General features: G+C 36.4%; 1 protein-coding gene across 1 annotated transcript in view; it reads right to left on the bottom strand.

Moving 5' to 3' along the window:
• RAPGEF3 (Rap guanine nucleotide exchange factor 3) overlaps positions 1-23,575 on the bottom strand; it is a 379,471-nt gene that overhangs the window by 53,973 nt on the left and 301,923 nt on the right. The window contains exons 15-18 of the mRNA XM_053708263.1: positions 9,221-9,260; positions 7,465-7,546; positions 2,387-2,533; positions 635-732 (exon numbers count right to left, since the gene is read on the bottom strand). Coding sequence (XP_053564238.1) covers positions 635-732; positions 2,387-2,533; positions 7,465-7,546; positions 9,221-9,260 — 367 coding nt within the window. The remainder of the gene's footprint in view (positions 1-634; positions 733-2,386; positions 2,534-7,464; positions 7,547-9,220; positions 9,261-23,575) is intronic.

Genomic DNA, 23,575 nt, shown 5'->3' with positions numbered 1-23,575 from the left:
CCCATGACAGCCCCTTGTAAAAATGTTGCCTTCTCAAAGAGCTGCAAGCAACAACATGTTGGTAGCTGTGATTAGTTAATTTTAGCGATAAGGTAAATAATAGCATTAGCACTGTATATACATATATATATATATATATATATATATATATATATATATATATACATACACACACCTTTGAGTCCTTCCCAGTCTAAGACCTTGTCATATACCACATCATGTTAAAATACTTTTTAAACATTTATTTCAATAAAAAAAATATTAACTTACATATGTATATATATATATATATATATATATATGTGTGTGTGTGTGTTATACTTTATTTAAATATGTGTTACTCTATTGTTATTCTATCCCTGACTGTACTTAAAGTCTCCAGTCACACAACACAGAACTCACATAGGGCTCGCTAAAGAGTAGCAATACCAGATTGTGAGCTAACCGCTGGTCCGCTATATTGATAGCTATTAATCACACTCCACTTGTAATCTAGGCCTATGCTGGTAATCATTGCACTAGGTTATTTGCATGTAACAGACATTATATATTCTACATTACTGGTTTTCTTCTTGGAAGCTTATATTGCAAACAGTGTTTTATATCATAAGCACAGTCACAGCCCTTCACTCACCAATGTTGCCAGTTCCTGAGAATAGCATATGAAGAGTCTCTCATTCACCCCCAAAGAAGTAAAAACTCCTATGTCCTCATGTTTTAAACAAACTTGTTCTGAAAAAAACAAAACAAAAAAACATGCATTTATTTTAGACTTAGGTGTAGATTTATCATAGTGCGAGCGGACATGATACGATGTAGCATACGCTGCCGGCATTTATCATTGCACCAGCAGTTCTTGTGAGCTGCTGATGCAATGCCGCCCCCTGCAGATTCGCGGTCAATCGACCGCTAGCAGGGGGTGTCAATCGTATGTAGCTTGATGTCCCTGTTTCTGCGCAAGCCTTCAGGCTCACCGGAAACAGAAGTTAACTTGTCCGTCTGCTCTGAGTCCGCGGACAGAAATCAACCCGATCGAATACGCCTGAAGGCTCGCGCGGAAACAGGGGCCTCAATCTCCATACGGAGCTTGATAAATCAGCCCCTATTATGAGACTCTCCAGGAGTTCCTGAGAAAATAGAATCTCAACATTCTTACATTACACAAAACTAGATGCACAAAAGAAACTTTTTGGCATTACTGAAAATAAAATACTAGTATGCACTTTTATATTTCATTTTATACAGAGACAGAGCATACCATTTTAAACAACTTTGCATTTGACTTATTTCATAAAATTTGTTTTATTCTCTTGATATCCTTTGTTGAAGGAGCAGCAGCGTACTACTGGGAGCTAGCTGAACACATCTGGTAAGCCAATGACAAGCTCCCTGTAGTGCATTCCTGCTTCTAAACCTACCTAAGCATTCTTTACAATAAAGGATACCAAGAGAACAAAGCAAATTAGATAATAAAAGACAATTCCAAAGTTGTTTAAAATTTCATGCTCTATTAGAATCATGAAAGTTTAATTTAGATTTTACCGTCCCTTTAATTGCCTCTAGTCAATCAAACATTTAAATAAGACTTATCTATTAAAACCAGCTTTGATGCATTTTAAAATAAAATTAATTTATCATTTTCGTACTGTCCAGGATAATCTAGTAAGAGATTCGCTAGCTATTCAATAATTACTTGGTAAAATAAATGTCCCCATTTGCTGGTATTCTGTGGAGTTTATTTGCAAATATTTGGACATATCTTTAACATTGACTTTAAAAAAATACCTGCATTGGATATCATAGGGATTTAAGATATCACAGAAACTTCTCTGAATCTTTTGTGGATCTAGCTCAGTGTCTATTGAATAACGGGCAGATGCTAACTCTACATCTCTATCCTTCTGATTGGTATAAAGTAAATTTAAATAAATATATATTCATTGACCACTCATTTTCTGAGTCAAGTCTGACTGAAAAATGCATATTGTTGTGATATCATATAAGATAGATTGGTAGAGAGATAGATAGATAGAAAGAAATAGATACAATAAAATAAAATTAGATTATTATTTTAGATCTGTAAAAAAAAAAATAGATACAAAAAAATAAAAAATATTATTATTTTAGATCTGTAAAACTCTGTTCAAAAATAGACTTATATAATAGATTATTGAAACAAGTTATATTATATTGTTACATGTACCAGAAAGTTTAAAATACAAACTGTAAACTGATAACTCAAATTTAATGTAGTTCAAAAAAGTGAATCCATAGATATTGTGTAACAATAATTCTCTTGAAGCTCACTTTAGAAACTAGGAAAGTAACTAAATAGTGTTAACTAGTAACACTACCATGTATATAATATTTCTGATTCCATACCAACCTCCACTTGAGTTCACTTTGGCTAAAATTTGGTCAGTTTGGCATCCATAATTTGATGTTAATGAAGTGATGACTTCCTGCACAGAAGCATTCACTGGAAGCAGAATGGTGATACACGAGTGGTCTGTCCGATAGATATCATATGGAACTACAACAAAAAGCAAATATAGACATTTGCAGCACACAATACACAGGATTTATAGTACTTCCCGTAGGAGTAGTGATTATTACTCTGGAGAAAGACTTTCCCTTAGGCCAGCACCAGGTGTGTAACATAGAGAGAACAGCATACATGTTAATATTAAGGTATGCTGACAAACCTAGTAAGGGTATAAAGAACGCTAAAAAAATCACATGCTTTCAGCGCATTATCTAATTTGCTCTGTAATTATTTTATTTTATTTGGCACTACAAATACAATCATATTAACCCCATGTTATAAATTTAAAAAACATCACAATTAATAAAAAATAATCTAGGTCAGATAAGCATGGTGTTTACAGACAATTAATGTTTTACCCATTGAGTTCTGAAATAAATGATCAAAATTAAAAATTGCATTTTCCCAGGAAATGTATTATAATTTAAAACAATTTACTACTGTTTTAGACCACAAAAAGCCAAGTGTCTACATAATATAGTTCTATGGAAACACAAAAATCCAACATGAAAATATATACAAAATATCTCCCTTTTATTCAACAAAGTAACTAATATTCTACTCTTGATCTAGACCATGTGGGTCCCTTGTTTGCAGTTTAAATGGACAGTAAAGTGAAAATTAAAGGGACACTGAACCCAGATTTTTTTCTTTTATGATTCAGATAGAGCATGCAATTTTAGGCAACTTTCTAATGTACTCCTATTATCAAATTTTCTTCATTCTCTTGGTATGTTTATTTGAAAAGCAAGAATGTAAGTTTAGATGCCGGCCCATTTTGGTGAACAAACTGGGTTGTCCTTGCTGATTGGACAACACCAATAATCAAGTGCTGTCCATGGTACTGTCTCCTTAGCTTATATTCCTTCTTATTCAAATAAAGATAGCAAGAGAATGAAGAAAAATTGTTAATAAGAGTAAATTAGAAAGTTTCTTAAAATTGCAGGCTCTATCTAAACCATTAAAGAAAAAATTTGGGTTCAGTGTCCCTTTAAACACATTTTCTCTTTCATCATTTGGATAGAGCATACAGATTTAAACAAGTTTCCAATTTACTTCTATTATCACATTTTTTCCATTCTCTTGGTATCCTTTGTTGAAGAAGCGGCAATGCACTACTGGAAGCTAGCAGAACATATTTAGTGAGCTAAAGAGAAGAGGAAAATATTTGCAGCCACCAATCAGCAGCAAGCTCCCAGTAGTGCATTTCTGCTCCTGAGCCTACCTACATATGCTTTTCAACAAAGGCTACCAAAAGAACAAAGCAAATTAGAAATAGAAGAAAATTGAAAAGTTGATTAAAATGAAAGAGAAATGTAGTGTTTCACGTTCCTTTAAAAGGACTAGATAGAGCATAAAATGTTAAACAACTGATTTACTTCTGTTTTCAATTTTGCTTAGTTCTCTTGGTATCCTTCATTAAAGAGTAATCCTAGGTGAGCTCAGGAGCTTGGCTTGTACGTGTGTCTAGACATCTGGCAGCTGTGTTATATCATTGCTGTAAACAATACCTATGCCATAGACTGCTAAAGACACGTGAATGCTCCTGAGCTTCTATCAGCCTACCTAGATTTACTCTTTACAAGCTATATCAAGAGAAACAAAAATCAAATTTGATACTAGAAGTGAAATGGAAAGTTCTTTAAATCAAGTTCTACCTGAATCATGCAAGTTTGATTTTGACTTTACTGTCCCTTTAAAAATCAAAAACAGCTCTTTTCTATTCAACATCTTGTACTTATTTTCACCACTAGGTGACAGTGTTACTCTATTATTTTCCATACGAAAATTGCAGGGATAGTAAAATGGATATTGTTGAAATGTTTTGCAACTGCCATCATTTTTAGTATCATTGATGTGTTCCCTGTTTGTTGTTCAAGCCTCTCTCGTTGTTTTTCCCACACACTGTATATGGCACATTGTCTATTCCAGCAAATAAACAAACATATATCTACAGTTTGCATGTAAGTTATTGTAAACCACGCCATCCACAGTACTGAATTAATCTGTGAAATCTACAAATCGGCACGTTATACAGACTCCCTTTGCCATGTTTGATCCAGGATGCCTTACTCTTATCATCCCTCAAAACCAAATTTGGTGACAACTTTTTAGCCATTGTGTCAGGCTTCTTGGAATCAAATGTGCAATTATTGATAATTGAGGGTGTTTGAATGATGATGTCAGTCTATGATTATTGACTGGAGCAAAACATTTCAGACACTTTGTACCTTTGAGCTTTAATAGATTTTAATGTTTTGAATAAAATTATTTTTTCTTAAAGGGATACTAAACCCAACTTTTTCTTTCATGATTCAGATAGAGCATGGAATTTTAAGCAACTTTCTAACTCCTATTATGACGTTTTCTTCGTTCTCTTGGTACCTTTATTTGAAAAGCAAGAATGTAAGCTTAGGAGCCAGCCCAAAACACTGGATAGTGCTTACTGATTGGTGGCTAAATGCTGTCAAACTCTCGGCTAGATTACGAGTTGTGCGTTAGGCTTAAAAAGCAGCGTTGGCCGGTCCTAACGCCACTTTTTTACGCCCTCTGGTATTACGAGTCTTGCAGGGACAGGTGTACCGCTCACTTTTTTGGCCAGACTTGGAAATACCGCAAATCCACTTACGTAAATTGTGCATCCTCTTTTTTTCAATGGGACTTGCATAGCACCGGTATTACGAGTCTGCCAAAAAGTGAGCGGTAGACCCTCTCCTGTCAAGACTGGAACCGCATTTTAAAGTCAGTAGTTAAGAGTTTTACACTACAACGCCGTAGCATAAAACTCTTAACTAAAGTGCTAAAAAGTACAGTAACACCCATAAACTACCTATTAACCCCTAAACCGAGGCCCTCCTGCATCGCAAACGCTAAAATAATTTTTTTAACCCCTAATCTGCCGAACTGGACATCGCTGCCACTATAATAAATATATTAACCCCTAAACCGCCGCACTCCCGCCTCACAAACATTAAATATTATTAACCCCTAATCTGCCGGCCCTAACATTGCCGCCGCCTACCTACATTTATAAACCCCTAATCTGCCACCCCCAGTGTCACTGCCACTATATTAAAGTTATTATCCCCTAAACCTAAGTCTAACCCTAAACCTAACACCCCCTAACTTAAATATAATTAAAATAAATACAAATAAATATTCCTATCATTAACTAAATTATTCCTATTGAAAACTAAATACTTACCTATAAAATAAACCCTAAGCTAGATACAATATAACCAATAGTTACATTGTAACTAGCTTAGGGTTTATTTTTATTTTACAGGCAAGTTTGTATTTATTTTAACTAGGTAGAATAGTTAGTAAATAGTTATTAACTATTTACTAGCTACCTAGCTAAAATAAATATAAAAGTACCAGTAAAATAAAACCTAACTTAAGTTACAATTACACCTAACACTACACTATAATTAAATTAATTCCCCACTAAATTACAGAAAATAATAAACAAATTACAAGATTTTTAAACTAATTACACCTAATCTAATCCCCCTAACAAAATAAAAAAGCCCCCCAAAATAAAAAAAAGCCCTACCCTACACTAAATTACAAATAGCCCTTAAAATGTCCTTTTGCAGGGCATTGCCCCAAAGTAATCAGCTCTTTTACCTGTAAATAAAATTACAAATCCCCCCCAACATTAAAACCCACCACCCACACAACCAACCCTACTCTAAAACCCACCCAATAACGCCTTAAAAAAACCTAACACTAATCCCTTGAAGATCACCTTACCGGGAGAAGTCTTCATCCAACCGGGCCGAATTCCTCAACAAAGCCGGGAGAAGTCTTCATCCAAGCCAGCAGAAGTGGTCCTCCAGACGGGCAGAAGTCTTCATCCAGACGGCATCTTCTATCTTCATCCATCCGGCGCGGAGCGGGTCAATCTTCAAGACATCCGACGCGGAGCATCCTCTTCATCCGACGACTAACACAGAATGAAGGTACCTTTATGTGACGTCTTCCAAGATGGCTTCCCTTAGATTCCGATTGGCTGATAGAATTCTATCAACCAATCGGAATTAAGGTAGAAAAAATCCTATTGGCTGATGCAATCAGCTAATAGGATTGAAGTTCAATCCTATTGGCTGATCCTATCAGTCAATAGGATTGAGCTCGCATTTTATTGGCTGATTGGAACAGCCAATAGAATGCAAGCTCAATCCTATTGGCTAATTGGATTCATGTTAGGGTGTTAGGTGTAGACATAAAATGTATTTGCCCATAGGAATCAATGGGGCCGCGTTAAGGAGTTTTACGCTGCTTTTTTGCAGGTGTTAGACTTTTTTTCAGCCGGCTCTCCCCATTGATTCCTATGGGGAAATTGTGCATGAGCACGTTACACCAGCTCACCGCTAACGTAAGCAGCGCTGGTATTGGAGTGCGGTAATGAGCAAAATTTTGCTCAACTCTCACTTCTTGTCTGGTTTGTAAAAACTTGTAATACCAGCGCTGTCTGTAAGTGAGTGGTGAGCATAAACTGCTCGTTAGCACCGCACAGCCTCTAACGCAAAACATACAGTATTTATGTGTGCAATTTAGTCATTTTCATCCCAATTTGTGTACACCCATCAGTAAATTTGGAATTATTGTGTTTATATGTTGCTTTTAGTTCAGTACTAATTTCAGGAATCCAATTAATATTCTTCAGACATGGTCCTGGTAGCTTTCTAGAGTAATCTCGAAACAATGAAATATAACTCTATGTTGATTTATTTGTGGTGATGGTCCCCAATAGCAAATTTGAATGTAGCCTGTCTTTGTAGATTTATGTACATAAAATATTTATTTTGTTAAACATTATTCTCTGAAGCCAGATATTTAGCTTGAAGTATTCATGTTGTATTTGACAGAAAAAAAGCAAAATAAATCCATTAGCTTCTTATAGGAACCATTACCTTTGTCATACGCTTGAATGGTGTAGGAGTTACCAGGATGTTCATCCTCCAGACTGGAAAAAAGGTTTCCAATGCTGTGAATCTAATGACAGAGAACAGTTAACTTAAGAGGTAGCTGATGAAGAAAATATAAATCTTGTAATATAGTCTTTATCATGTTGTATACTATCGATTAAAGCGACAGTCTACACCAGAATTGTTATTGTTTAAAAAGATAGATAATTCAGTTTTGCTTAACCAACACAGTATATAATATCATTTTTACCTCTGTGATTATATTGTATCTAAGCCTCTGCACACTGCCCCCTTACTTAAGTTCTTTTGAAAGACTTGCATTTTGGCTAATCAGTGCCCTCTCATAAGAAACTCCACGGGTGTGAGCACACTGTAATCTATATAGCCCCCATGAACTAATGCCCTTTAGCTGTGAAAAACTGTGAAATGCATTGAGATAATAGCTTTGGGTTAGTACACCTTTGGGTTAGCGCACCTTTGGGTTAGCGCACCTTTGGTTTAGCTACCTTTGTTTAGTGAATCTTTGGTTAAGTGCACTTTTGGTTTAGTGCACATTCAATTTAGCATACCTTTAGTTTAGTATACCTTTTGGTTTAGCGTACCTTTAGTTTAGTGTACCTTCAGTTTAGCACACATTTGCTTTAGTACACATATGGTTTAGCATACCTTTGGTTTAGCGTACCTTTGGTTTAGCGTACCTTTTGGTTTAGCACACATATGGTTTAGCACACATATGGTTTAGCGTACCTTTGGTTTTGCGTACCTTTGGTTTAGCGTACCTTTGGGTTAGCGTACCTTTGGGTTAGCGTACCTTCGGTTAAGCACACATTTGGTTTAGCATACCTTTGATTTAATGTACCTTCAGTTTAGCGCACCTTTAGTTTAGTGTACCTTAGGTTTAGCACACATTTGTTTTAGCGCACCTTCAGTTTTAGCACACATTTAGTTTAGCGTACCTTTGGTTTAGTGTACCTTTGGCTTAGCATACCTTCGCTTTAGCACACATTGGGTTTAGAATACCTTTGGTTTAGTGTTCCTTTGGTCTAGCATACCTTTGGTTTAGCATACCTTCGGTTTAGCAGATATTTGATTTAACATACCTTCCATTTAGAAGACATTTGGTTTAGCACACATTGGATTTATCATACCTTCGCTTTAGCACACATTGGGTTTAGCATACCTACGGTTTAGCACACATTTGGTTTATTATACCTTCGGTTTAGTAGACATTTGGTTTAGCATACCTTTGATTTAGCAGACATTTGGTTTAGCATACCTTCGGTTTAGCTGACATTTGGTTTAGCATACGTTCAATTTGCACACATTTGATTTATCATACCTTCGGTTTAGCACACATTTGGTTTAGCATACCTTTGGTTTAGAGCACCCTATACTAAGCACACATTTAGCTTAGCTTTTGAGTGATAGCCAACATGTTTTTAAGCACATCCCCATTGAAGTATATTATGTGAGGGATTTAGTGCACCTTTGCTATCCGACATCCAACTGGCCCTAGACTTTCACTCAAGAGCTAAGATATTGCTTTCAACTTGTAATATAAACTCAAAAATAAAACCACTTTTGATTTAAATTGAGCAATGTTAGCTCACAATAGTGCTAATATTTTTGTGCTCTACTAGTTATCTGGGCCTATGACTTTACAACATGATTATTTCAGTCATTTCTTAATGCAAATATAAATGTATGTTTTGCTAAAACTGAACAGACTAGTTTTCATTACCTTTATTTGTGGTGAGTTGTTGCCACAGCTGGCCTCCATTCTAGATCAAGGTAATAAGGAAGAAAATATTAGTTGATACATGTCAATACAAGCAGGGCGCGTATTTGTGATACTTGCTGTATACTATGGATAAAAAAAACAGAGAAAGCAAAGTAAAATGAGGCTACACGTACTGTGGATTCAATAGTGGACCTACTCAACAGTGGGCCCTGGTGCAAAAAAATGTATGCCCCCCCCAAAGGATCTCAGTAGTAAGCAATTGTAATAATATACATGCTGTTCTGTATAATGATTTTGAGTAGATAGATAGATAGATAGATAGATAGATAGATAGATAGATAGATAGATAGATAGGACCTGCAACCTGCATTAATAAAAGGCTAATCTTCATTAGCATTGTACACATTCTGCACATGCCTATGTATAGACTAGTTGCTATTGGCCCCCAGCACTTGGGCCCTGGTGTCACTGCACCAATGGTAGTTCTGCCCCTGTGTGGATTGACAGACTAGATATAGTTTGTTAGTTTTCAACCATAAAATTAACGTTTGGATTCTTCCATTTAATTCTAGAAAGGCAACTGCAATACTAGAATATCTACAGGCTATACAAACACATAATAAAGCTTTATAACTTCATGATATAAGATTAAAAAATAACAAATGTGAGAGAGGAAAATCACAAAGTAATTATAACTATCAAAAATTCCTAAATTTTTATGCCAATTTGATAAAGAGCTAGAGGGTGTTTGATGTTTGTTTCTTGTAAGCAACAAGCAGTCACCAACAGTCTAGTATTACAGGTGATTGGTAGAAAAAATTTACCAGAGAATTTACCAGGGTGACATTGGGCTTGTTTCCATTGAGCCGTTAAAAATGGAGCCGTAAGCTACCGAAGCGGCCGACAGCTAAAAGTATATGCAGCTCCATTTTAGTACCAGGTTTCCGCTTTGCGTGCGGTCGCTCTTTTTGTGTAGGTGTAAGTTAGCATTGTGACTATTAGAGCAAGAAGGGACTTCCTCTTAATAAGAATACACTGGTTAGCTCTCAAGGTTTATAAGTTTCCAATAAAATTCATATGGAACAGCTAATAGTAATGAACTTGTGGAGCTAAAATAAAACTTAACTTTTAATAAGTATATTAGTAAAATTAGGAATTTAATTTAAAAACACACCTAAGTATCCCTTAGTAGTCAATTTAATTATGTATGATGTGACACTTAGTGTCAAAATAATGAGAACCATAAGTTGGAAATATGTGGAGTACCTTAATGATATAACTTTAATCAAGGGTCTGTATATTATACAGGTCCAATACAACTGTATACAGTGGTGGCTTTTTAAGAGCACAGTTAGAGTTTAGGCTGCTTATAAATGGTTAGAGTACTATTGTATGTATATATATATATATATATATATATATATATATATATATATATATATATATATATATATATATATATACTGTATATATATGTACATATCTGACTATGATAGTACTTTGCTCTTGATATTTATCGATCAGTAAGTAGCCTTTTAGTATTCAAAGAGCAGCTATGGTATGTATCGATTGGCACAGTGTTGCATTCTGGCTTTATTGTGCTTTACTCTTAATATTGTCAGTTAGTAAGTAGCCTTTAACATTCCAACAACAGCTAAGAGGTGTATCGTTTTGCACAATATTTCAATCTGATTGTACTGATTGGGTTATGTAAGGATGCAAATCCTAATAATGTTTCTAGACACTTAGTCTTATGTTGATATAATAAATATTTTTACAAACAACCCTTCTTTAACTGGAATATAGTGCACATGATATTAACAGAGGGGAACCTCTTATTAGTTAGCTTAAAGAGGGTATATACGAGGATTTGTAGTTTTATTAGTTCCTTCTATCGTTAAGTCTGTAGCACTAAAATAATCTTAACTGAGCCTTAATTACGGCTTGTGACGATTGTCTCTTATTTATGTGCTTTCAAGATCAGTTTAATGTATTCACTGTAGCAAATAGCATAATGATTCTTACAACCCACAGTGGTAATATTGAGGATAATCGCCTCTTAATAACTGCCAGTTATTTTCTTGCTAGCATGTTCTTATTCTGTTATATAAAGGATTTTCAAATTATGGCTCCATGCGGCTCCTTATTAGTGATCGCTACTTAGAGTATTTAATATTGGCTCTGAGTTGTACTAAGCTCAAAGGCCCCCTGAGTGCACCGTGTAACAGTAAGGTTACTTTTTATCCAACCTATATCGTGCCTGTAAGAGTGACACTGATCATATTAGTAGTAGAATATCAGCACTGACTACAGTAAGAGAGGAATAGCTAAAAACACAGGAGCTCCTAGGACTCCTCACCAAGACCCTGACCTTCCTGACATGTTTCACTGTGGACCAGCTTTATCAAAGGAATGATCGCGCCGCCGGGTCATCTGCTTTTTATAGCGTGTCCAACCACGCTCACAAGTATGATGTCAACATCTTGGGATTAATTATTGGATAGCATGTACATGTACTTGTAGGATAATGTATTTGTAGGATAATGATTGGGTATCGGTACTGACACATCTTATATTTGTCAAAAACAAAAATGTGTGTATATTGTAATTATGCCGATCTGTATGATTCATCCTTAATATGTTTATATTTGCGTTCGCAAACAGTGAAGTCTCCAAGTACCATTAGTAGTATCACGGTAGATGAAGTGTAATTCACAGTTTTTGTTAGACTGTCTAATCTGTTTTATCATTTTGTCTTTAGTTATATATGTAATCTCTATATTCGGCGTAGAAGTGATCATAATCTAATGGCTGCTAATAAAACTGGAAATAATTATTGAATAGTGTATAGACGTGATATCGTTGGCTTCTTAGGGTGAGTTCATTGCCAGTACTTATATCAGTTGAAGTTGTATGTGTGCTGTAATGGTTCGATACCTATTATATTTATCATCACATATTTGTATGTCTGCTATAGTGATGTAAATCAATTGTATCCCTAGAGTGTGTGTTAGTATTATATTAACTAGCACCGATGTTTGGAAGTCACATTTGATACCTATCATATAATCTCCAGTTTATATTCAAGCATATAGATTCTAACACCGTTATGTTTTATTCTTTAGAATTATATCTTAATAATATTTTAACATGTGTAAGTTATTCTAACATAGAATAGCCGTGACTTAGTGATTAAACAAATAAGTTCCCAGGGGGGAAGAAAGGAAAAACTCTATACAACTTTCTAAAATAATCGTATTGGACATGTATATGTGTGACAATGTGCTTCCCAACCAATGCGCAAGATCAAAGCTCATTCTATTAAAAAAATTAGTAATGTGATTGCATATATGCTGTATACATATATATATATCTTCAAATAGCATGTTCAATATATTCACTACAAAAACAACACCAGCAAAATCAAACCACACTAATTAGTGACAAAAAAAGGGAGAGGGAAAGAAGAGGGAAGAGTGGTAGGGTTAGTGTGAAAAAAGTGAGGGGATTAAATCTTCTTTACAGTGATAATATTTAGTAAGATGTTAGGATTCAGTGGTTAATTTATATTTAATAGAAATTCATAATAGTTATCATTCTTTCGTTGATTACTAGTTGTTTTTTAGTATGACACTTTTTTTATTCTCTTTCTCTTTTGAGATCGTGATTAGGGATGGGCGAATGTGTAAATTTCCGAATTCGAATGTTAGAACGAATGTTATTACCGAAATTCGAATTATAAATCAGAATGTTGATAAGAATGAATATTCTTAAAAATTCTATAATCGAATGCTATTTACAGTTTTCGAATGTCACTTTCGAATTCGAATGTTTATAATTAGATCGAATGTCCACATTCGAAATTTCGAATTTAACATTCTATTTATTTAACAAATACTATTCAGAAGTTCAATAGTTCATGTGGTAGGGAATCTAGTAAATTGATACATAACAGATACAAATATATAATTTTGAATGTTTCTATATAGAATATTATCTAATTTGAATATTACATTTAAAGAAAGCATTAGAAATACTATTACAAACATCTAAATTCAAATTTTTAGAATTTGAATATTGCATAATTCGAATATTACATTTAAAGAAAGCATTAGAAATACTATTACAAATATAAATTTGAATTTTTCTAAACTAATATTTTCGAATGTAATCGTAAAATTCAAAACCAAATCATTCGAAAATCGAATGTTAGAATGTTATGTAAATATTCGAAATTCGATTCGAACGAACGCATGTGTTAAAATTCGTTTCATTTTTTGAATGTTGCGAAACATTCGCCCATCCCAAATCGTGATACATCATTTATCTACCAGTACTAGGTTTGATGTCACTTGTAAGACAAGTGTCTTAGTGTACCATTTATTACTGCCCCTTAAAGAAAGAGAGAGACCAGATGGTTGAACTGTTCATTGAGACCAGATGGTTGAACTGTGTTTAATAGAAAAATCCACCTGCTTTCAGCTTGTAATAGTCGTTTTTCTATGTCATCACCTCTGATTCCCATCTGGATTTTTTAAATACCATAGCATTTCAGTTCAGATTGTTTAGAACTGTGTTTATTAAGAAAATGGCGGGCTACCAAAGTTAACTGTTTTCCTGCAGTAACATCTTTTGAGGCATTTTTGATGTTTCTTAAGTGTTCTTGTAATCTGGTTCGAATTTTTCTGGTCGTCATGCCCACATATATTTTTGCACATTTTACATCATACTTGTGGGCATGGTTGGACACGCTATAAAAAGCCGATGACCCAGCGGCGCGATCGTTCCTTTGATAAAGCCGGTCCACGGTGAAACAAGTCAGGAAGGTCAGGGTCTTGGTGAGGAGTCCTAGGAGCTCCTGTGTTTTTAGCTAGCCTTAAGGTATTCCTCTCTTACTGTAGTCAATGCTGATATTCTACTACTAATATGATCAGTGTCACTCTTACAGGCACGATATAGGTTGGATAAAAATTAACCTTACTGTTACACGGTGCACTCAGGGGGCCTTTGGGCTTAGTACAAGTCAGAGCCAATATTAAATAAAATATTAGTGATCACTAATAAGGAGCCGCATGGAGCCATAATTTAAAAATCCTTTATATAACAGAATAAGAACATGTTAGCAAGAAAATAACTGTCAGTTATTAAGAGGCGATTATCCTCAATATTACTATTACAGGACACCAGAGAGAGGGGATTGTAGATAATAAATGTACCATTATAGCAACTAAATATACCACTGTGGGTTGGAAGAATCATTATGCTATTTGCTACAGTGAATACATTAAACTGATCTTGAAATCACATAAATAAGAGACAATCGTCACGAGCTGTTATTAAGGCTCAGTTAAGATTATTTTAGTGCTACAGATGTAACAATAGAAGGAACTAATAAAACTACAAATCCTTGTATATACCCTCTTTAAGCTAAATAATAAGATGTTCCCCTTTAATAATATCATGTGCACTATATTCCAATTAAAGAAGGGTTGTTTGTAAAAATATTTATTATATCAACATAAGACTAAGGCTACTTACTGATCGATAAATATCAAGAGCAAAGTACTATCATAGTCAGATATATACATATCAAGAATATATACATATATGCATAGTACTCTAACCATTTATAAGCAGCCTAAACTCTGACTGTGCTCTTAAAAAGCCACCAATGTATACAGTTGTATTGGGCCTGTACAATATACAGACTGTTGATTAAAGTTATATCATTAAGGTACTCCACATATTTCCAAATTATGGTTCTCATTATTTTGACACTAAATGTCACATCATACATAATTAAATTGACTACTAAGGGATACTTAGGTTAATTAATTTCCTAATTTTACTAATATACAGTACTTGTTAAAAGTTAAGTTTTATATTAGCTCCACAAGTTCATTACTATTAGCTGTTCCATATGAATTTTATTGGAAACTTATAAACCTTGAGTGCTAACCAGTGTATTCGTAATAAAAGGAAGTCCCTTCTTGCTCTTTCTAATAGTCTCAATTGTGTTAATACACTAGCATCCATACCCCACATTATGGAGATATTTTTTAGATTAGGGATTTAATGGGCGGTAAAAGAGCTGAATGCCCTTTGAAGGGCAATGCCCATATAAATGCCCCTTTAGGGCCAATGGGTAGTTTAGGATTTTTTAGTATTAGTTTTTTTTTTTTGTGGAGGGTTTGGTGGGTGGGGGGTTTTACTGTTAGGGGGAACTTATTTTTTTTTAAAGGTAAAAAAGCTGTTTAACTTAGGGCAATGCCCTACAAAAGGTCCTTTTAAGGGCTATTGGTAGTTTAATATTAGATTAGGGGGTATTTTATTTGGGGGGGCTTTTTTATTTTCATTGCGATTAGGTTTAATTTTTTTATTTTTATAATTTGGTTTATTATTTTATGTAATGTTACACTTTTTTTATTTTTTGTAATTTTAGATTAATTTAAACTTAGTTTTTTTATTTTTAAAGTAATGTTAGGTTTTTTATTTTATTAGTTTAGAGGGTGTTACGTTAGGGGGCTTAGTGATTAGTTATTTGCGTTGTGGGGGCATGGCAGATAAGGGGTTAATAGTTTAAATAGCTAGATTACATTGTGGGGGCATGTGGATTAGGGGATAATAGTTTAAATAGCTAGATTGCATTGTGGGGGCATGCGGATTAGGGGTTAATAGTTTAAATAGCTAGATTGCATTGTGGGGGCATGCGGATTAGGGGTTAATAGTTTAAATAGCTAGATTGCGTTGTGGGGACATGGCAGATTAGGGGTTAATAGATTTATTATAAATTGTAATGTGAGGGGGTGGCGGATAGAGGGGTTTTGACGTGTTGGGTTAGATTTCAATGGGAAAAAGGTCTCAAAAAGCACCTTTTTCCTGTTTTACACCTAGTTGAGCTGGGTGTAATTTTTGTTAATGTATCGGCAGCCTCCGTCAGTTTATTAACGATTTGCACGGGCATTGGAAACCTGGTATTATTTAAAGATTAGCGGCTTCTGATACTTTGTATGTGACACAATAATGTTTTCGGCAGCTGGAGTCCGGTTGCCGAAATTGAGTTATAATGGGCCGCTGGAAGCAGTCGGTGAACGATATTGCTTTCGACAGCTTATTTAACGGTTTGCGAGTGCACGCAAACCTAATTATGGCTCAATATAAACGAGCCGATTGTGCTCTATCATTGCTCATAATACAGTGCTGAGCAATGTGTTGTGCTGGAAAATGTACTGCTCATGGAAAACTGAATCAAACTGTTAATGCTTGAATATATGAGCAACAAACACATGTATGATATAGTAAAATAAAAGTATTTTACTCATTTATATAAATATTACATGTAAAATAAAGGTTTATTATTGAAATAAATGTTTTAAAAGTGATTTAAAGGGATATAGTATAAGAAAAGGTGTTGGACTAGGAAGGGCTCAAACATTGACTGTTCTAGAACTTAATATTGGGGGGCTACTAAAGGAGGTGAAAACACAGCACACATACAATTTGGAACTCTTTACAGCTAAAAAGGGGTGCTATATGTGCCTTTGGAGGTGCATAGAACCCATATAGAACCGACACTCGGCTCAAAGGTATATATACGTGTGTACATATGTACGGTGGATATAAGAAGTCTACACACCCCTGTTAAAATGTCAGGTTTCTGTGATGTAAAAAAATGAGACAAAGATAAATAATTTCAGAACTTTTTCCACCTTTAATGTGACCTTAAAACTATACAACTCAATTGAAAAACAAACTGAAATCTTTTAGGTGGAGGGAAGTAAAAACTAAAATATTGTGGTTGCATAAGTGTGCAACTGGGGATGTAGCTGTGTTTAGAATTAAGCAATCACATTCAAAATCATGTTAAATAGGAGTCAGCATACACCTGCCATCATTTAAAGTGCCTCTGATTAACCCTGAATAAAGTTCAGATGCTCTAGTAGGTCTTTTCTGAAATTTTCTTAGTCGCTTCCTGCAGCAAAAGCCATGGTCCACAGAGAGCTTCCAAAGCATCAGAGGGATCTCATTGTTAAAAGGTATCAGTCAGGAGAAGGGTACAAAAGAATTTCCAAGGCATTAGATATACCATGGAACACAGTGAAGACAGTCATCATCAAGTGGAGAAACTATGGCATAACAGTGACATTACCAAGAACTGGACGTCCCTCCAAAATTGATGAAAAGACGAGACTGGTCTGGGAGACTGCCAAGAGGCCTACAGCAATATTAAAGGAGCTGCAGGAATATCTGGCAGTTACTGGCTGTGTGGTACATGTGGCAACAATCTTCCGTATTCTTCATATGTCTGGGCTATAGGGTAGAGTGGCAAGACGGAAGCCTTTTTTTACGAAGAAAAACATCCAAGCCAGGCTACATTTTGCAAAAACACATCTGAAGTTTCCCAAAAGCATGTTGCAAAAGGTGTTCTGGTCTGATGAAGCCAAGGTTGAACTTTTTGACCATAATTCCAAAAGATATGTTTGGTACAAAAACAACACTGCACATCGCCAAAAGAACACCATACCCACAGTGAAGCATGGCGGTGGCAGCATCATGCTTTGGGGCTTTTTTTCTTCAGCTGGAACTGGGGCCTTAGTCAAGGTAGAGGGAATTATGAACAGTTCCAAATACCAGTCAATTTTGGCACAAAACCTTCAGGCTTCTGCTAGACAGCTGAACATGAAGAGGAACTTCATCTTTCAGCATGACAACAACCAAAAGCATACATCCAAATCAGCAAAGAAATGGCTTCACCAGAAGAAGATTAAAGTTTTGGAATGGCCCAGCCAGAGCCCAGACCTGAATCCAATTGAAAATCTGTGGGGTGATCTGAAGAGGGCTGTGCACAGGAGATGCCCTCACAATCTGACAGATTTGGAGTGTTTTTGCAAAGAAGAGTGGGCAAATCTTGCCAAGTCAAGAAGTGCCATGCTGATAAACTCATACCCAAAAAGACTGAGTGCTGAAATAAAATCAAAAGTTGCTTCAACAAAGTATTAGTTTAAGGGTGTGCACACTTATGCAACCATATTATTTTATATTTATATTTTTTCTTCCCTCCACCTAAAAGATTTCAGTTTGTTTTTCAATTGAGTTGCATAGTTTTAAGGTCACATTAAAAGTAGAAAAAGTTCTGAAATGATTTATCTTTGTCTCATTTTTTTTACATCACAGAAACCTGACATTTTAACAGGGGTGTGTAGACTTTTTATATCCACTGTATGTGTAGTATGTATGTATGCACACACATTCAGATACATACACATATATACCTATACACAAATATACATACACATATACAAATACACACATACATATAGAACTTTGAGCCCTTTCCAGTCCAACACCTTGTCATATACCATATCCTCTTGTAATCTAGACCAAAATGGAATATATCTATTTTTTTCTCTTTTACCTCTAATTCTGATTTTTTTCAATTTTCTCAAGACTTCAAAAGTCCATGCTGCAATTTACAGTAGTATTGGTAGTAGCTCTAACAGTTACGCATGAGAGATATTGGGTTTACCACTGCTGTTTGCGCGAGTTTGATGTAGTGATCATGTTACAAGCTGAAAGTAAGCGCAATCGCTTGAGCACAATTGAAGGTAATGTGCATCGGGATTGCACAACCTCACAGCTCTGGTTAACTGTTTTGCAAAGCAAAAGAATTTCACAAAACACATCAAAAAATCATTTAAAAGTACATTTACAGGGGCGGAGCCTGACAGAGCTCAGAGATGGACGTGTAATCTCTGAGCTCCATGCTGAGAAAAAATAAAAAGTCAGCATTACAATTTAAAAACCTGACTGAACTAGTTTAAAATATCAGGAGAGGGTTCCGGACACTGGGGCTACAAGTTGAACAGCCGATGTGAGAAAACAGACCTGCAGTGAGGACTTCCAAACGCGCTGAGTGTTCGCGCTGAAAACAGTTGCGGCCTGGCAGTAACAATGGCGCTCTGACGAAAGCCGCATATAACCGCCTGAGAGAAGCTGCCTGGGAGGCACACGGAGAAAGAGCAGACACAACGGCTGAATGTGGGCTCGCTACCCGGACCGATCAGATCCTTCATTGCCTCACAGGTAGGCAGCAGCCATAAGTAAAACATACCGGCCTAATGAAGACTGTATTAAACTGCTAATTTATAGCTAACGGCTGGAGAGGGGGATTATCCTACTGGAACAGTTGTGCCTCTTTTTGTCTCTTCACACTGCAGGGCACTTTGAGAAAAGCAGCAATAGAGTAAGAGAATAGATATTACAGACTGGATTCTTTTATATGCTCTTAAGGGGCTATGCAAAACGCAGGGGCCATTTGGGGCACAGTAATATAAAACTGCAACAATACAGAGATGTGTTATTTTATATAATTTAGAAAATATCTGAGGTCACATCTAATCAGATGATTACTAAGAAAGGCTTGCATCTAACAGATGTGAGATTACAGTTATAAAGGGAGATCTGATAAAGGCAGCATAACCCATGCTATATATGCCCACGCAGCAATAAATAAATAAAGGACACTGGAAGTTAACTTCACTTCATTATAAACATACACACAGACAGCTTTATTTCTCCCAATTCATCTGAGACATCTTTTTCACCTGACTAGGAGAGTTGATATGCAACAATAGAATAATATCCCCAGTCTGAGGACCCCACACAATTATTTGCTAATCCTCTGTAAGATATAACTCTTACTCTTGACAGCTTGCAGCTAATATGTCAGTTAAAAAACCTGTCAAGGGTGATAAAACAAACAAACCATCAAACGTGAGCACTTTCTTTAAGCCCTCGCGCCATACCAAATCAACAGAAGCAGATCCCTCTCCCCTTAGTGAGACATCCCCAGTAACAAAAGCAGACCTCAAAGATCTGGTTTCAAAACAGGACATAACAGCAAATTTTGAAAAACTATGGGGAAAAATAGACTCGATGCACTCAGCTGTCACATCTAGCCTTACAGAAATTCGGGCTGATCTAGCGGACCTAGAAGGTAGATTAGAAGTTCTGGAGGAACACAGAGAGACAGTAGCAGACGAAATGGAAGCTTCCTCTCAGGCTTTACAGTTACAACAACAAACTATCAATGATTTGCAAGACAAGATCGATGACCTAGAAAATAGGTCGCGCAGAAATAGTATAAGACTAAAGGGCATCCCAGAAACAATTACCAACCCTGACCTCCTTCTAAATGTAAGGGGTTAAACAAATTCTGGGCGTGTTATTGTTTTTAATGACATGTTTGTTTTATCCAATGATGATGTTGCAATTATGTATAAAAAGCACACCTGTGGCTGGCACCAATATGCTATGATTACGGCCTAGCCGAAACGCGTAAGCCTGCCAGCCAGAGGTACCCCCTCTATTCGTTCTAATATGACTGTCTGTTCTATTTTTAATAACCAATAAAGGTTATGTTTTATATATAATTACTAGCGCTCCAATCTCTTTTCTTGGTTTGGTGGATCTCTTTGCCTATAGAGCGCTAGTATCCCTGCTTTGTGCTGTCCTAACTACCCCCGGAGTGCTTGGTTACCTTGGACGCTAAACCGGCATCAGCATACAATACAGAGTCGCTGACTCGTTGCTGAGGAGGTGTGGTCCATAAGAGTATATCGGATTGGTGGAATCCTGGTATGACGTCAATCGCTGCTGCTGCCTAGAGTCATCCGGTTGGAGGATTGCCTAGTCCAAGTTCGGACACGCCCCCGGGTGGGTGTAAGTATACGGCGCCTCTGCAAAAGATCCGAGTGAAGTGCGGCTAAAGCGGAGCAGAAGGAAAGTGTGGTTCCTGTCTTCTTGTGGATGTTATGGAAGTAACAGACGGCCCGGTATAAAGAATATCCTCTGGACTGTCGATTAAGGTGAGACCATATCGTAATTACACAAACTCACTTGCATCCCTTTCTTGAATGTGGTCATACCGTTGATAACCACTGAGTGATTTAAGTCAGCACACTGGGTATACTATGAGGAAATACTCCCTGTGGTATTTGTGATACGGGACTATCGGAGCACTACTGTTTGGGTGTTTGGTGCCCTCACATCTCTTTTCTGTTTTTTTGATTATTTAGGCGTGTGTGGCAGCGCCTGAGGGGCCAGCACCCGACATGCAGGGTGATAATATGGACAGTCAAATTTCAATGCAATATTTTTCATTACACCCTATAGAGACTGGGGGTGAACCGGACACTGAACTCTCCAGAATTTTCTCCACAGATAAAGCATACTGTTCATTAAGTGAACTTTTTGACGATATGGAAAAACTTAAGACCAAAGAAATAAAACTTCAATGGGACATTTGGTCAATGAATAAGTATATTGAATTATGTATTATCCCTAGGGGGTTAAGAATTAACAAGTACCCTACCTTTGACACTAATGATTCTGAATTTATAAAAGCATGGAAAATGATACTCACTGAATGTTCTGTAAGATTGATGATATTACTTTGTGATTATAAGTCAAAAATGCTATCATGTGTTAGAGATAACATCATTGAGATACAAGGTGAACTTAACTCTGGTATTATTATGGAATTATGGTAGATTTGATATACAGTAGTCTTAAGAGATACTATAGCTGAGATTAAAAAATCAGTTATAAATGTCAAACACAACAAATACATCCGAGATCAGACTGACTATGACACAGACTCAGTGTATGTTTGGAATCGTACTAGGCGGACACAGGTTCGCAGACTACAAAATCGAAGTCGAGGGAGATGAAATAGAAGAGGCAGGAGACAGTCGCAAGTGTCATTTTCTGACACAGAGGCAGACTCAGGTGACAGTACCAGTGGAGATGAGGTGACAGCACGTAGGGGTATCTTAAAACACACTCCAAGTGAAACAAAGAATACTCAGACAGCACCACACAAGAGCTCAGGAATAGTACATGATAATAGGAAGGGAGATACAGGGAGCAAACTAGTGATCCTGTAAAAACGTCAAATAAGACAAATGAGACTGATAATTAACAACAGGATAAATCTATTAATTCTGACATCGGACAGGAACACTTACAACATGTTTTTTCCTTGCCCCAGAGCAACCCAGACAGGGGGGGGGGGGGCATCAGGTCAGGAGAGAGGGGGATACAGGCTCAGAGAGACAAGGAATCAAACAAAATACAAATGACCTGTGTCATAAATCTCTCTGACACAGTGTTAACTGATACCCAAATGTGCGTACTAAGCTTTGGCTTAGAATTTGTTCCAACCACCAATTTCAATCTTTTTCGCACAGTAACTTAAGGGTTATTTTGCTAACGACAACACTATGCTACCCAATGTTGAACAAAATATCCATTGGGTTACGACCAACCTAAATATTGACCTCACATTCCCTGAATCATGTGATCTGGTTTCACTCAATAGTCTCCTAGTGGAGAGTAATAGATCTGATTCTTTAAAGGAAGTGAACAGAGTAAAGAGCTTAAAACCTCCATCAAAGTTCTATCCGGTACACAGTAGGGGCCAAGTGGTAGAAAAGTTCTACAAGAGAGTAGAGAATGATTTAAAGCTTCTAGCTGACTCTACAAAGAACACCCCAGGTAACCTTAATAGAGCGGAAATGGAGGCTTTGAATTCCCTGTCAAGTAACCACAACTTGGTTATTAAAAATGCAGATAAGGGTGGTTCAGTGGTAGTTATGAACAGGGCCCAATATATCAATGAAGCCCTTCGCCAGCTGAATGATGTAAATTGCTATTCAGTTTTATCAGCTAACCCTACACACCGTTTCAAAAGAGAACTTATGCACCTTTTGGATGAGGGAGCAGAGAATGGCTTCATAGACAATGATACCCTGTCATACTTATATGTTGAACATCCAGTCACTCCTGTGTTCCATCACCTCCTAAAGGTGCATAAGTCTCTAACTGATGTAAAGGGACGTCCGATAGTCAGCGATATAGGTTCACTATTTGAACGGTTGTCTGAATGGTTGGATATGATTCTTTATCCATTCGTTCTGGCTCTCCCCAGCTTCCTTAGAGATACGAAACATCTTATGAATCTAGTACAAGATGTCGTATGGGTGGAAGGAAAAAGTCTATGGGTTACCATAGATGTAACAGCCCTTTATTCCTCCATCCCACACTCTAAGGGGCTGGAAGCACTATCATTCTTCCTAAAGAATTGGTCCTCCTTCTCTAAGGAGTTTCAGACATATATTCAACAAGTGGCTGAGTTTCTATTAACTCATAATTTCTTTGAGTTTGAAGGGGTTTTTTACCTCCAGAGATGTGGGACGGCTATGGGGGCGAAATTTGCCCCCTCCTATGCCAACCTATTTATGGGTTGGTGGGAGCTGTCCTACATCTTTGGAGATAAAAATCCCCTGCGTGGCT

This window comes from Bombina bombina, chromosome 3 (genome assembly GCF_027579735.1).
Source record: "Bombina bombina isolate aBomBom1 chromosome 3, aBomBom1.pri, whole genome shotgun sequence".
Taxonomy (NCBI): Eukaryota; Metazoa; Chordata; class Amphibia; order Anura; family Bombinatoridae; genus Bombina; species Bombina bombina.
Note: the sequence above shows the minus strand (reverse complement) of the source record. Positions and strands in the feature narration are given on the sequence as shown.